This window comes from Colletotrichum navitas, assembly GCF_030913465.1.
Source record: "Colletotrichum navitas strain CBS 125086 chromosome Unknown LY79scaffold_9, whole genome shotgun sequence".
NCBI classification, from domain to species: Eukaryota; Fungi; Ascomycota; class Sordariomycetes; order Glomerellales; family Glomerellaceae; genus Colletotrichum; species Colletotrichum navitas.
In genome coordinates this window covers 555,601-566,680 of record NW_026850555.1, presented here as the reverse complement: position 1 = coordinate 566,680, position 11,080 = coordinate 555,601, and the positions used below count along the sequence as shown (strand labels likewise).

Below are 11,080 nucleotides of genomic sequence, written 5' to 3'. Positions count from 1 at the left end.
TGACTAAGGACGATTTATTGGATGTTAGAAACCAGCTGTTGAACAAGGGGATGGATGGTATGGCCATCGTTCTAGAACGAACAGAAAATCCTTACTGTGTACGATATGGCGTGTTGGAATACGAGTACAAGACGGGAAGGGACATGGAGTGAGATGATTAGGTCTGAGAGTATACTAGCTGGATACTGGCTGTGGCTATGAGTTGGCATGAGTGTATGATACCGTATTGGAACAAGAGATCAAGGAACATTCTCTTCACTTCAAAGTCTCGCAGCTGGCTGCGAGCACTCACTCACTTTTCCTGGTGCTTTTTCGTGTCTCTATCGAACCTCGTTGTCACCACTTCACTTACTGGTGGCGAGAAGACGAAGCGCGAGAGGCTAATGGTTTGAGATCGATCACTCAGGCTTTCAAGCAGGTCTTCTAAGCTTTCCTAGTCACGGATCTACTGCTCAGGTCTCCAGAGGCGCATCGCGATCCCAGAATTGCCTAGAATCGCTGCTACACAATCCCCGACTTCGTGGGGCCGCGAGAACGATACGAGGCGGCAACGAGGGTCTGATAGCAGCTCTCCTGCGACGTGAAATCTGTCCTGGAAGGTTCCGTAAGCTCAGATGATAGGCGAGCGGCATCCATAAATATGCAGAAATAGCCTTCATAGTCGACCTTGACACAAGGACCCCAACAGCCTGATTGCGGGATCCTGCCTATGGTTCCCGCATAAGAACGTATAGGCTCCTCTAACCGAACAAGAAGCTTCAAACCCCGAAAACAAGGGTAGATGATGACAAAGTTTAGCGGGACTGCTAGGCGGGATTGGACCTCGTGGAGACCTCGAGGCGCTTGGCGCCCATGTGCGGCCCCCCCCATGTCGAGAAGCCTTAGCACGGACTTTTTGGTATCGGGGACTTGGTCGGGTGCCAGACTTTGCGACGGGACCGCCCGAGGAAATCCCAGTGTGAGGCTTTTCAATAAGCCAAAAGTAAAGGGAAAGGGGTGGGTAGAGACTCGGCCGAGCGAATTCTAGTTTGGACCCTGGCGAGAGCCTGAGTCAAGGGGGGAAAACATCAAATTGGAGACGGTCTGATAGCACCGAGGTATGTCTGCATCTACCCCCCAGAAGATGTGCCGTGAGGGGAATGAGTGCTTGAAAATGAGAAAAGGATCGTGCGATAGATGTATTTTTCCGTTTTCGGAAGATACGGCGAGCCAGGGGCATCCTATGAGCGAGCACGGCGTCGGAGGCTCGAGATGAATAACATCTGGCGACTCTGCCGTTCTCTCTTCACCCGCGGGTTGATATTATACAAGCCAAGATAACGTTTCATACATAATACACATGGATGGGGGAGGGACTCAAGGTGTTGCTGGGGAAAGCGGTGCTGTGAGCTGGAGAAATGTGGCATGTGGCAGTTATATGGAGATGTCAACGCGAGGGGCGGAGAGTTGGCGATTCAGAACAGCATTCACGAAACGAGATGGTCCAAGATAGCCAAGCGGGGGGGGGGGGGGGGGGGGGGGCTGGCCGAAATCAAGTGGCGTAGAGTAGAAGCAACCTTTTCTGGCGTCTTTTTGGAAGGTTGCCATACGTGACATCCGGCATGTCAACTGGACCCTTGGACTCATCTTCCACCTCCTTGGTGGCTGTTTTTTTCTGTAGCGCGGGTGCTGGGGCGAAAGTGTGTTTGCACATGTTGGCAACAGGTGTGCTGGGTCGGCAGAAAGCCTGAAACACAGACGACGAATAACGGAGGGGCATCTCGCTCGGGGCCCTTTGATTTTCACTTTCTTCCTTTCTACAGATCTCGGTCACGGATCGACCTGGTTCTTTCGAGGGTGAGACATGACACGGTGGGTTGGTTGTTGGGCGTTTTCCACAGAAGACCCATGTTTTCAACCGAAGGTAGAGGTCACATCAGCAAGGGGGTCCGGGCGATGTTGAGTAAGTAGCGGGGTGGCCGCGGCATAGCAAAAGAGTTGCGATGAAGGACGACAAACAAGTAGGGATGGTGGGGAGACGGGCAGGATGACGGTGATGAGGCGGGAGAGGATGATCGACGCAGGGCGCTCAGCAGAGTTACTGGTAGTAGAATCGACATGCCCGGCCGATAACTTTTTTTCCTTTTGGCACGAGTGATGTGCCCATAGCCCTGTAGGGGTTTCTCTGATTGAAATTAAATTGAAACCCAAGGGTCCAATGGGCCACAGGTAGCAGCAGCTTTAATCGTGGTAGTTGCGACTTCGCCCTGGAAGGCTGAGACGGCCACATAGTACGGGTACACTGTCGATGATGACAACAATGGGTGGGTACCAACCGGCCCATGCCCCGTCCTTAGGTATGGAGTGGTAACAAGTACACGAATGATGGACGCCCCTCCCCCCGGGCTGATAAGTCGCGCAGGCCGTTGGCTGGCCCTTTTTATATGACGACAGCTCCTCGATACATTAAAATGCCTCATGGGGATTCTCGAACGGTCGTGCTGTACTGGATGGATGGGCCAACCGAGAATTTGTGGAAACGGACTGGAAGCCTGCGAACGCGTCGTATGTGGGCGATCTGAGGCCTAGACTGGCGGAGCTCCATCCAGAGATGCTCGATGGAAACGTAGGGCAAGGTGGGGGGGGGGGGGGGGGTAATGCTCCGTTTGGCTCACTTGAACCGGTGCCCGACGGCGGGCGATGGGTTTGTCGGACCCGATAGAATCGAACCATTTTTATTCATAAAACAACGGGTTATATAGGGCGGGTAGGCAAGGAGCGACTCGGTAGATGAGATAAGTGTCGTGTGGGCTTTATATGACAAAGTTGGCACACTGACGCGAACCAGTATGAATCCTGGGGATGCAGTGTACTGACGCAAGAAAGCGTGCGGGGGGGGCTGGACGACCGGGATTGTATTTTTTGTTCTTTCTGGCGTGGTATAGGCGGCTCGACGGAAGCAACCTCCATCCTACATAGGAGGCCTGTGGGTTGCGGGCGCTTCGCGGCAAGGTCAGCGAAGATTCCTATGGACGTTAGGGTTAACGGAGACCAACTGCGGAGGTATCCGAGTATTGGACGTGTCGAAAGGCAAGGTCAGGCAAGGCAAGACGGGTTTGAGACGGAATCAACGGAGGTGAGGCCATCCCGCAGGCGTCCGGAAAGCCGTAGTCGGGACTGAGCGACACGGTTGGTGGAAGACCAGACGGTGCTCGGACGGGGTGGAAAAAGCAACGAGGTAGCGGCAAAAGCATCTGACAATGACTTCACCGCATGGCTTGTCCCGAGTCTCCGGCTGCGTCAACCGCATGTTTCTGACTCTTTTTTCCGTGTTTGGACCGGGAGCTTGATGAAAGCTTAAGATTAAGATCCAACGCAGCCGAGTCGACGATCCTGGCGAGAAATCCGAAATCCCGAGAGTCATCATTAGACACAGGGGACGGGCGGTTGACTTGTCATATTTTGGCCATCCAATGCCAAAAGTCAATTTCAGTGCCAACCAACTTGTCCATCTACTTGGGTACACTACTATAGGTATCCTAAATCCCTATTAGGTATGTAGGTAGGCAGCGGAGGCAGCAAACGGGGCCCACTTCCGGTTAGCGATTGGCAACGGCCGGGCTGCTCGGTCCCAATTACCGATGGATGGGGCGTTGGAGTGGCAGGACTGGACACAGCCGGTTCGGCGTTCCACCGGCGCGCAGCGAGCAGGGCCTTTTCTCATCTTGCAGGCCGTCAAATCCCGTCGATTCTTTGGGCCAAGTTTCTCCCTCTTTTTTCTTATTTCTTTGCTTCTTTTGTCCGTCTTCTGGCGCGGCACGTTTCCTTGCGCGTATTGATTCAGTTGAAAAAAAGAGAGACATGCAGACGGCTTGGCTTCTGGAACATACCAATGGGGTTGCAACGAAAACCCGTCGACATTTGCCCGGAGATTGACTCTGTCCGTCTGCTTGCTTCTGTCTCGTCAGACCTAAGACATATGGCAACCGCTTCAGCTTCAGCTGCCCAAGCAGCAAGCCGATGCACCATGTCAGCTACATGGACCAGTGGAAGACATATATATGCCTCGTCGTGGTGATAAGAGCGAGTCCCGTGATGATCAATAAATAAATAGGGTAGTAGGCAGGGAAAGGTCTCGCCAAGGATCTGTTTGCTACGCACGGTATCTAACGATTAGCCGCTTCTCGGAGTAGAGCGCGACATCAAGCAGGCAGGCAATTGGACCGAGTCAATGGCCCAGGGATAACACACCCCTCCCCTGGGCGCTAACATGCTTTCGGGGCCGCGATAATGGGTCGACTAATGGTGGTGGCACGGCGCAACTCGCCCTTTTGGTTTTGCTTGGTGGTCGCCGTGGTAGTAATGGTGGTGGCATCCAGACGGACATTGCGTTTTGCAACAGCATGGGAGATAATATTGACGCCAAAAATTGCCTGCGATATGCCATGCACTGTCAAGGGGGGGGCAGCACAGCAAGAGGGTGGCGGCAAATGTACATGTTGGTCGTACATGATATAATAGTACAAGATGAGGGCGGCTTTGCCTGCAATATCTCCTCTGTCAAGGCTGTATCCCGAGTGCGAGCGTATAACATTTTACCGGGTACCTCATATAAGGAAAACGATATGCAAAAATTAAAAGGAAAAAAAAAAAAGATAAAAGATAAAAAGTACAAAAGAAAAGAAAAAAAAACCGAAAAAAAAACCCCCCGAACCCCCCCCCCCCCCCCCCCCCCCCCCGATGCTCTGGAGGCTGATGCTTCTAAAGGTTGCTTATTTGCTTTTCATCCTACTAGGATCTCTTCCATATCCATTACGCTACCTGTTGCTACGGAGGCACCGGAGGCGCCCTTCTCACTGGCTTTCCTGGATCGTACCGATACCTACTTACGTACCTGCAGCTCCACTGGTAGGTGCTGTGCAGTGTGGTGCCTTGACCTAGGCGAACACACACTCGCACTAAACCTGGGACCCCCACCGCGACACAGGGAACAGCGGACGGGGAGGGAAACCATCAGGGAAGGTACCTCCAACAGCGCTGCGCTCTCCATAGAACCACATGTACTGCAAATGTCTACGTACTTTCCCCCCCTTCTACGGTACCTACATACCTACCTACCAAGGTAGGTACCTTATCTACTCTCGTACAGTGAGTGGTACAAAGTACTCCTTCACAAGTCCCATCACACCAAAGCAGCCGCGGCCCCCGCCTGCAGCACGCCAAAATCCAATTCAGGTCCAGGCCAGGTCCCCCCTCTGCAGTTGCTGTTACCGCTATTACTGCTGCTGGTGCCTGCCGCTGCCAAACGCTCTCGTCCACCTTTATTCGCCTGAGCCCAAGCCCGAACGGCGATCCCATCTTCGAACCTGACTTGTCCTTCCAACTCTTGCAGTCTGCCCCGGCTACCTACTTTACCATCTTAGTCTCTCTGAGTAGCGTGCATCAGATTGAGCCTCTTTGCACTTACGCCTTTTACCGCCATCTCCTCTCTCTTTCTCTTCCTCCCCTTCTCTTGACATCAACCTTTCCAACGAAAGTCGGCCAGGAACACCGACAAGCGGCGAGAGGAACCGATGCCCGTGATTCCTCCTTTGTCAGCCCGATTCTGTGTGCTGCTTCCACACCCCCAATCTCTTCTGCAACGGGCCCCCGCAGCCGCCCTCACGACCGTCTTACCCTGAGGGCACCCCTGGCGCTTCTCGATACTCGACATCCCCGATTCCTCTTCGCCCTCCAGCCTTCTCTTCTCCGTTTCGATCTCTCTCTCTCTTTCTCTCTCTCTCCCCCTCTATCTCTCCCGATTGCCGCGACCCCCACTGCCGTCGCCTTACCTCCGTTCCGACGAGCTGTTGCGCCTCCTCCCCTTGCCTCCCTTGCCTCTGATCCGCCCGACAGCCCATCGACGCTAGCCATGAATTTCGACTCGGGCATCTACGCAGAGTCGGACGCCGACGACGAATACGAGCGTAGTCTTGGGCCCAACTCGCCCGTCGCCGACGACGAGGGATCACCAATCGACTCCGAGCTCCCCTCTTCCAGCGAGCACACGCCCACCACCTACGGCCACCGCAGCAGTGCCGACCGCCTACCCGAAACCATCATCTCTGAGTGGACTGCCGATGAGTGCGCCGACTTTATCAGCACAATTGGCCTGCCGCAGTATGCCGATAGCTTCGTTGGTAAGCTGAACCTTCTTCGCCACCGTCCCTTCCCCGCGCTATTGTGACGCCTGACTGACTCATGCCCTTCGTCAGAGAACGAAATTGTCGGCGAAGCCTTGGTTGCTTTACAGCATGACGACCTCAAGTCCATGGGCATCGCCAGTGTCGGGCATCGCCTTACTATCCTGAAGAGTGTCTACGACGTGAAGAAGGCCCAGGACATCCCCATAGAAAGCGACCACTATGTGCCCTTGTGTAGGTGATGCCGCGTTCTGATCCCCCACTAACTCCCTGCTGACCTTTGCATTCCCTTTGTAGCTGCCGATGCGGAAGCTCAGTATGCGACAGCTACCCTTAAGGATATTAAACACCTTGTTGAGCAGCTTCGCTTGCGAGACGAGAGGATGAGCCTGGTGGAGAAGGACCTGCGTAGACTGTCAGAAGATTTCAGGCGGCTGCGGGAGGATATGCTGCCTGCGTTGCGTCTAGCAAAGGACTCGTCACAACCACTACCGAATGTCTCCAACAACAACAATAACAACAACAGCAATAACAACAACAGTAACAACAACAACGGCAACAACAACAGCCAGAATTATGGTTACGACACTGTATCGCCACCGGCACCGACGCCTTCTTCGGCCCAGTCGATGAGCCTACAGCGCCAGTACTCCACCAAGAGGATTATGCTGGGAACGACGCCCAAGAGCAGCTCGCCATCACATCTGCAAACAACCCACGAGAGGTCGATGGAACAAACGCTGGATCCATCAAATGCCGCGGAGCGAGCCGTCTTGTCATCGTCGCACCTTGCAGCCATGAACGGTTCAGCTACAGCTACCTCGCCCGGCTACCCGTCTCCAAACATGCCCTCGCCAACATCTCCTCCTACGCACGGTGGTGCAACGCTGGGTTCACGATCTTATCGCTCCGACCGCTCGGAAGTCCCCACCCCTTCCTCACGATCAACTTTTGCCGAGAACGACCACGGATACAAGGCTCGCGAACAAGCCACTGCGCCGAAACGTGGACCGACCCCCGCCCCCGATACGCCGAATACGAGCAACGCGTCCGTCGAGATCTTCAAGTCGTTCCGGGTTAGTATGGACGATCCGTGCTACAAGGTCCTACCAGCCGCTCTCAAAAAGTACCAGATTAATGCACCTTGGGATCAATACGCGCTCTACATTGTCTACGGTGATCAGGAGCGCTGTTTAGGACTGGAAGAGAAGCCTCTTATCCTGTTCAAGCAGTTGGATAAGGAGGGCAAGAAGCCCATGTTTATGTTGCGGAAGACGAACAACGCACAAGTCGACCCATCATCAGAACAGCCAGGAAGCGCCGGACTTGGGGCTAGAGGCGCGACAATGGGATATGATCCGCCCGGTGGTATCATTTAGGGGGCGATACCGTTACTGATCATGCTCGAAGGTTGCCCTTCGTCGATTTGACTGATTTCCCAACCGATTGACTGAACGAACACTAGCCGCGCGTAGGACGCGGGGCTGGCGATACCCGACAGGACCAAAGGATACCGGAGTTGGGGTTCGTTCACCTGCATAGCGCTGCGCGGAAGAGACACGACTGCTTTGGAACACTGCCGCGGAAACAGAGTGTGGGTTCGGTTGGGCGGGGGATTTCCTCCACGGAAAGTGTTTCGTCTTGCAGTTGTCCCTGGACTGGTCCGATTTCGAAAGGTGGATCCGAGCAATATTGTTTTCATTTTATTCATTTTCTTTCATGTACGAGCTCCAAGACCTCGAAGGAACGAGACCCTCGTCCAGGGATTCGTCGGTCCTTTTTGCGAAGCTGTTGGAACTGATTGCTCTTGGGGATCTAAGTAGGCTCCGGATGGGGCTTGCGCCGGGTGTAAGCGGGACCCGGGGGATGGGTATGGTGCCTGAGTGTGTCACGGTCTACGGAAGGTGGCTTGAACTGGAGTAGAGCGAGCGTGTAACCAACAGTCGGAAGGTGGCAGGGAATTTTCTTGGGTATTTGGGTGGCGGCATCTGCTCAGTGCGACCAAAGGAGTTGCGGGAGCTATCAAAAAGGAGCTGTTTTCAATTCTTGACATGGACTTTCACCATTTGCCGTTTTGATCGAGATTGTGACCTCGCAATGTCGGACGAATGCTCGTCCCTTTCTCCCGAGCGCGGAGGCAAATGACCCGATACATGGAACGAGCCCGCAAGCGTACGAGAATAGGACGATGTGGCCGGAAGAATGACGCTCACTTGTTGGCGTAGGGGTCCTCAACGCAGGTCGAGGGGGAAGTGGACGATCGCGTCAAGGATGGTTGCCAGACTCGCCTATTACTGACCTTCTAGAAGCATGGGCATCTGCCTCAGGATGGGATGACTCGCGGCTCCAGGGTCGACACGAGCATGGGCCGAAGGGGGTGGAGAAGGAAGCAATGGTGAGACTGTACTCTCTGGGTGTGATGCTTGGGTGACTGCCCATCCCGAGAAGCCCGATAGAGAGGCGGGTGATGGCGTACATACAGTACTTAGGGAAAGAGTGCGGGTACTTCTCTATTCGTCGGGTCCTCCCTCCGCCCCCCTGGTGCAGTATCGGCACAGATTCCGAGAGAAAGACCAGGGGGTGGGGTTACCCTTGGCTGCCTAGGTAGGTATTAGTTTGTTACTGGCACGGGGTTGGTATCGTAGTTGTCCTCGGGTACCACGGAGGGCCGGGTGGGTTGTCTCAGTGCGGTGGGTTTGGGGGTTGGTGTTCTGTTCCCACTTCCTATTTAGGTGGTTGTAGTGCTGTTTCTTGGAAGGCCGTTGAAGAACGTGAGATACTCCTTCGGACGGCTGACGAGGGTGTAGGGACTGAATGTTGCCGGTGGTTTTGGTGTGTGTGGTATTGAGTGAGTCAAAGTTAGGGGCGAGAAAATCCTGGTCGGAGCGCTATCTGGAATGGTGCGCGATGATCTACTGCGCGATGCCTCCTTTTTGAGTCTTATCAAGGAGCTTTATGAGGAGTACGAGAATGGTCTTGAGCAGGTTTCCGTTCGTGGTATGTGGACCTATTTTTGGGGGGTCGAAGGAGGTTCGGATGCGACGCCGGGACGGAGCGGAGGTGAGGGCCCGGGAATCTTGAACAATCAGCCCTTTAGAAGCAGGAAAGCCTCCTTCCCCCGTTTGCGTTTGGGAAGTAGGTGGTGCTGGCACGAATACGGCTTTTCTTGCGGGCGGCGGTGGCGGAAGGGGGAGAGATACGAGATTTTTGAGAGTTGGGATGTATCAGATGCGCCGCTAAGCTGTACACCAAGTGTATGCCGAGTGAAGAACCCGTTCTTTGTGGTGCTTTTGCCCAATGACCCTCCCGATGCTCCTGAGGTCCCTCTCTGTCAAGTGACCTCGAGAAAGGGAGTGAAGTTACAGCGTACAGGTTGGAAGGGGGGGTTGTTCAATGGTGAGCATGGCAAAGCCGTCTCACCAGACATACGCACTTCCGGGTGCTTTTATCATGCTTATCCGTATTGTCCTTCATTTTGACGAGTCGACCGCCTGACTGCCTCCTTTGGCGCGGAATTGCTTTTCTAAACTGGCCGGGTTAGGACCTCAGCACTTGGGATAAAGCCCCCACACGTTCGATTGATCTTCGCCTTTGACAAGTGTTTGGTGTTTTGGGGCAATGAAGGGTGGGGACGGGATGCTCGGCCGGGCGAGGTCGTTCGAGGCTGGTTTGCGGGGTGGGAGATACGGGGCGGTATCTCATACTAGTCTGAAGATTGTGGAGTTGAATTGATGTAGGTGGAATCAATAAATATGACTCCAGGTTGCAGCTATAGTGGTTTGGCGGGCTGTCCGACAGGACCAACTGGGCATTGTGTATTCGTAACGGTGCATCTTGGATGCTCACGACTAAGGCTAAGGCGGACAAGCTGATCCAGGGACTTTTGAAACTCCCATGTAAAGTGAGTACGGATGGGACTGAATCGCGTGCATGGAAGTGTATAGAATTTCGTAGCTGGGATCCGCGTGTGAAGCATGCAACGGCGTCGGCCATCTGAAGAGCTATCTACCCTCTGTCGGCTCGTTCAGATGGCTTGCTCGAAGGGCAGGCGTCCAGCTGGTCGAGTTGCCGTTTGGTGAGCTGAGCTGCTTGCTTGAGGCGACGACACGACTGAGTCTACTTATCTCTTGCATAGAAAGACAGTTTCAACCGGGCGGAAGGCTGAGTCGGATATCAAACTGCCATGGTACACCAAACTGCTCTCGATCTGCTGTCTAGCCCGTTTCCTGGGCCACTCCATTGACACCTATCTGACCCATGTCCGGCATCCGGCATAAACCCCACCTAGCAGCCTCAACTCCATGCCGCTCCAGCCCTTGAAGCCCAATGCTAGGGCTACGATGCTCGCCCCGTTCGCGACCCTGAGGTTCCACACTGCAATGATAATCCGTACCGCTGCCTCGTGCTGCCAGCACAAGGAATATGCTCGAATGGCTCGTGGTAAAGCGTCTCACTAGTACTGGCTGCCCCAGTTCGAGGACCGGGAGAGTGAACATGACATGAGAAGATCGCCAGTTCGATTCTGGCTTTGGGCAGAGTGCAAGTATTTTGACCCTTTGCAGCCGTAGTTTTAGGACTGTGGCTCTCTCTCTCGCTATCTGTTGGGCAAGGAGTTCTGGAGCGAATGGGTGACGGGGAAACGAATGAAAAAGAATCGGCCGTGTCGACGTTTGTTAAAAATGATGCACCACGAGCCTTCTCTGTAGACAAAAAGCACCTCGCTTTGACCAATGGAAGTTGTCGATACAGACGTATGATCCTCAGTGTCTGTGTGCATGCCCGAGCCTCGGATGTCCATTTCTGTCGGGACACTCGAAATGATACTTATTTCCACTATTGTTTCTCTCCCGTTTGGCAATCGCTACTGTGGCTTCTTCTGCTTCCACCGCTGCAGCCGATTCTCATTTTCTCTTCCTTGC

General features: G+C 54.1%; 1 protein-coding gene and 1 non-coding gene across 2 annotated transcripts; both read left to right on the top strand.

Moving 5' to 3' along the window:
* Positions 1-5,890: 5,890 nt before the first annotated feature.
* Positions 5,891-7,540, top strand: LY79DRAFT_587629 (SAM domain-containing protein; the record flags this gene model as incomplete). The annotated part of the gene is made up of 3 exons (XM_060560798.1): positions 5,891-6,158; positions 6,234-6,395; positions 6,459-7,540. The coding sequence occupies 3 exons, from the start codon at positions 5,891-5,893 to the stop codon at positions 7,538-7,540; spliced, it is 1,512 nt and encodes a 503-aa protein (XP_060418003.1).
* A 3,045-nt stretch (positions 7,541-10,585) lies between these two features.
* LY79DRAFT_t58 lies at positions 10,586-10,696 on the top strand. The gene has a single exon. It is a non-coding gene; the product is annotated as a tRNA-Thr (tRNA).
* Positions 10,697-11,080: the final 384 nt, after the last annotated feature.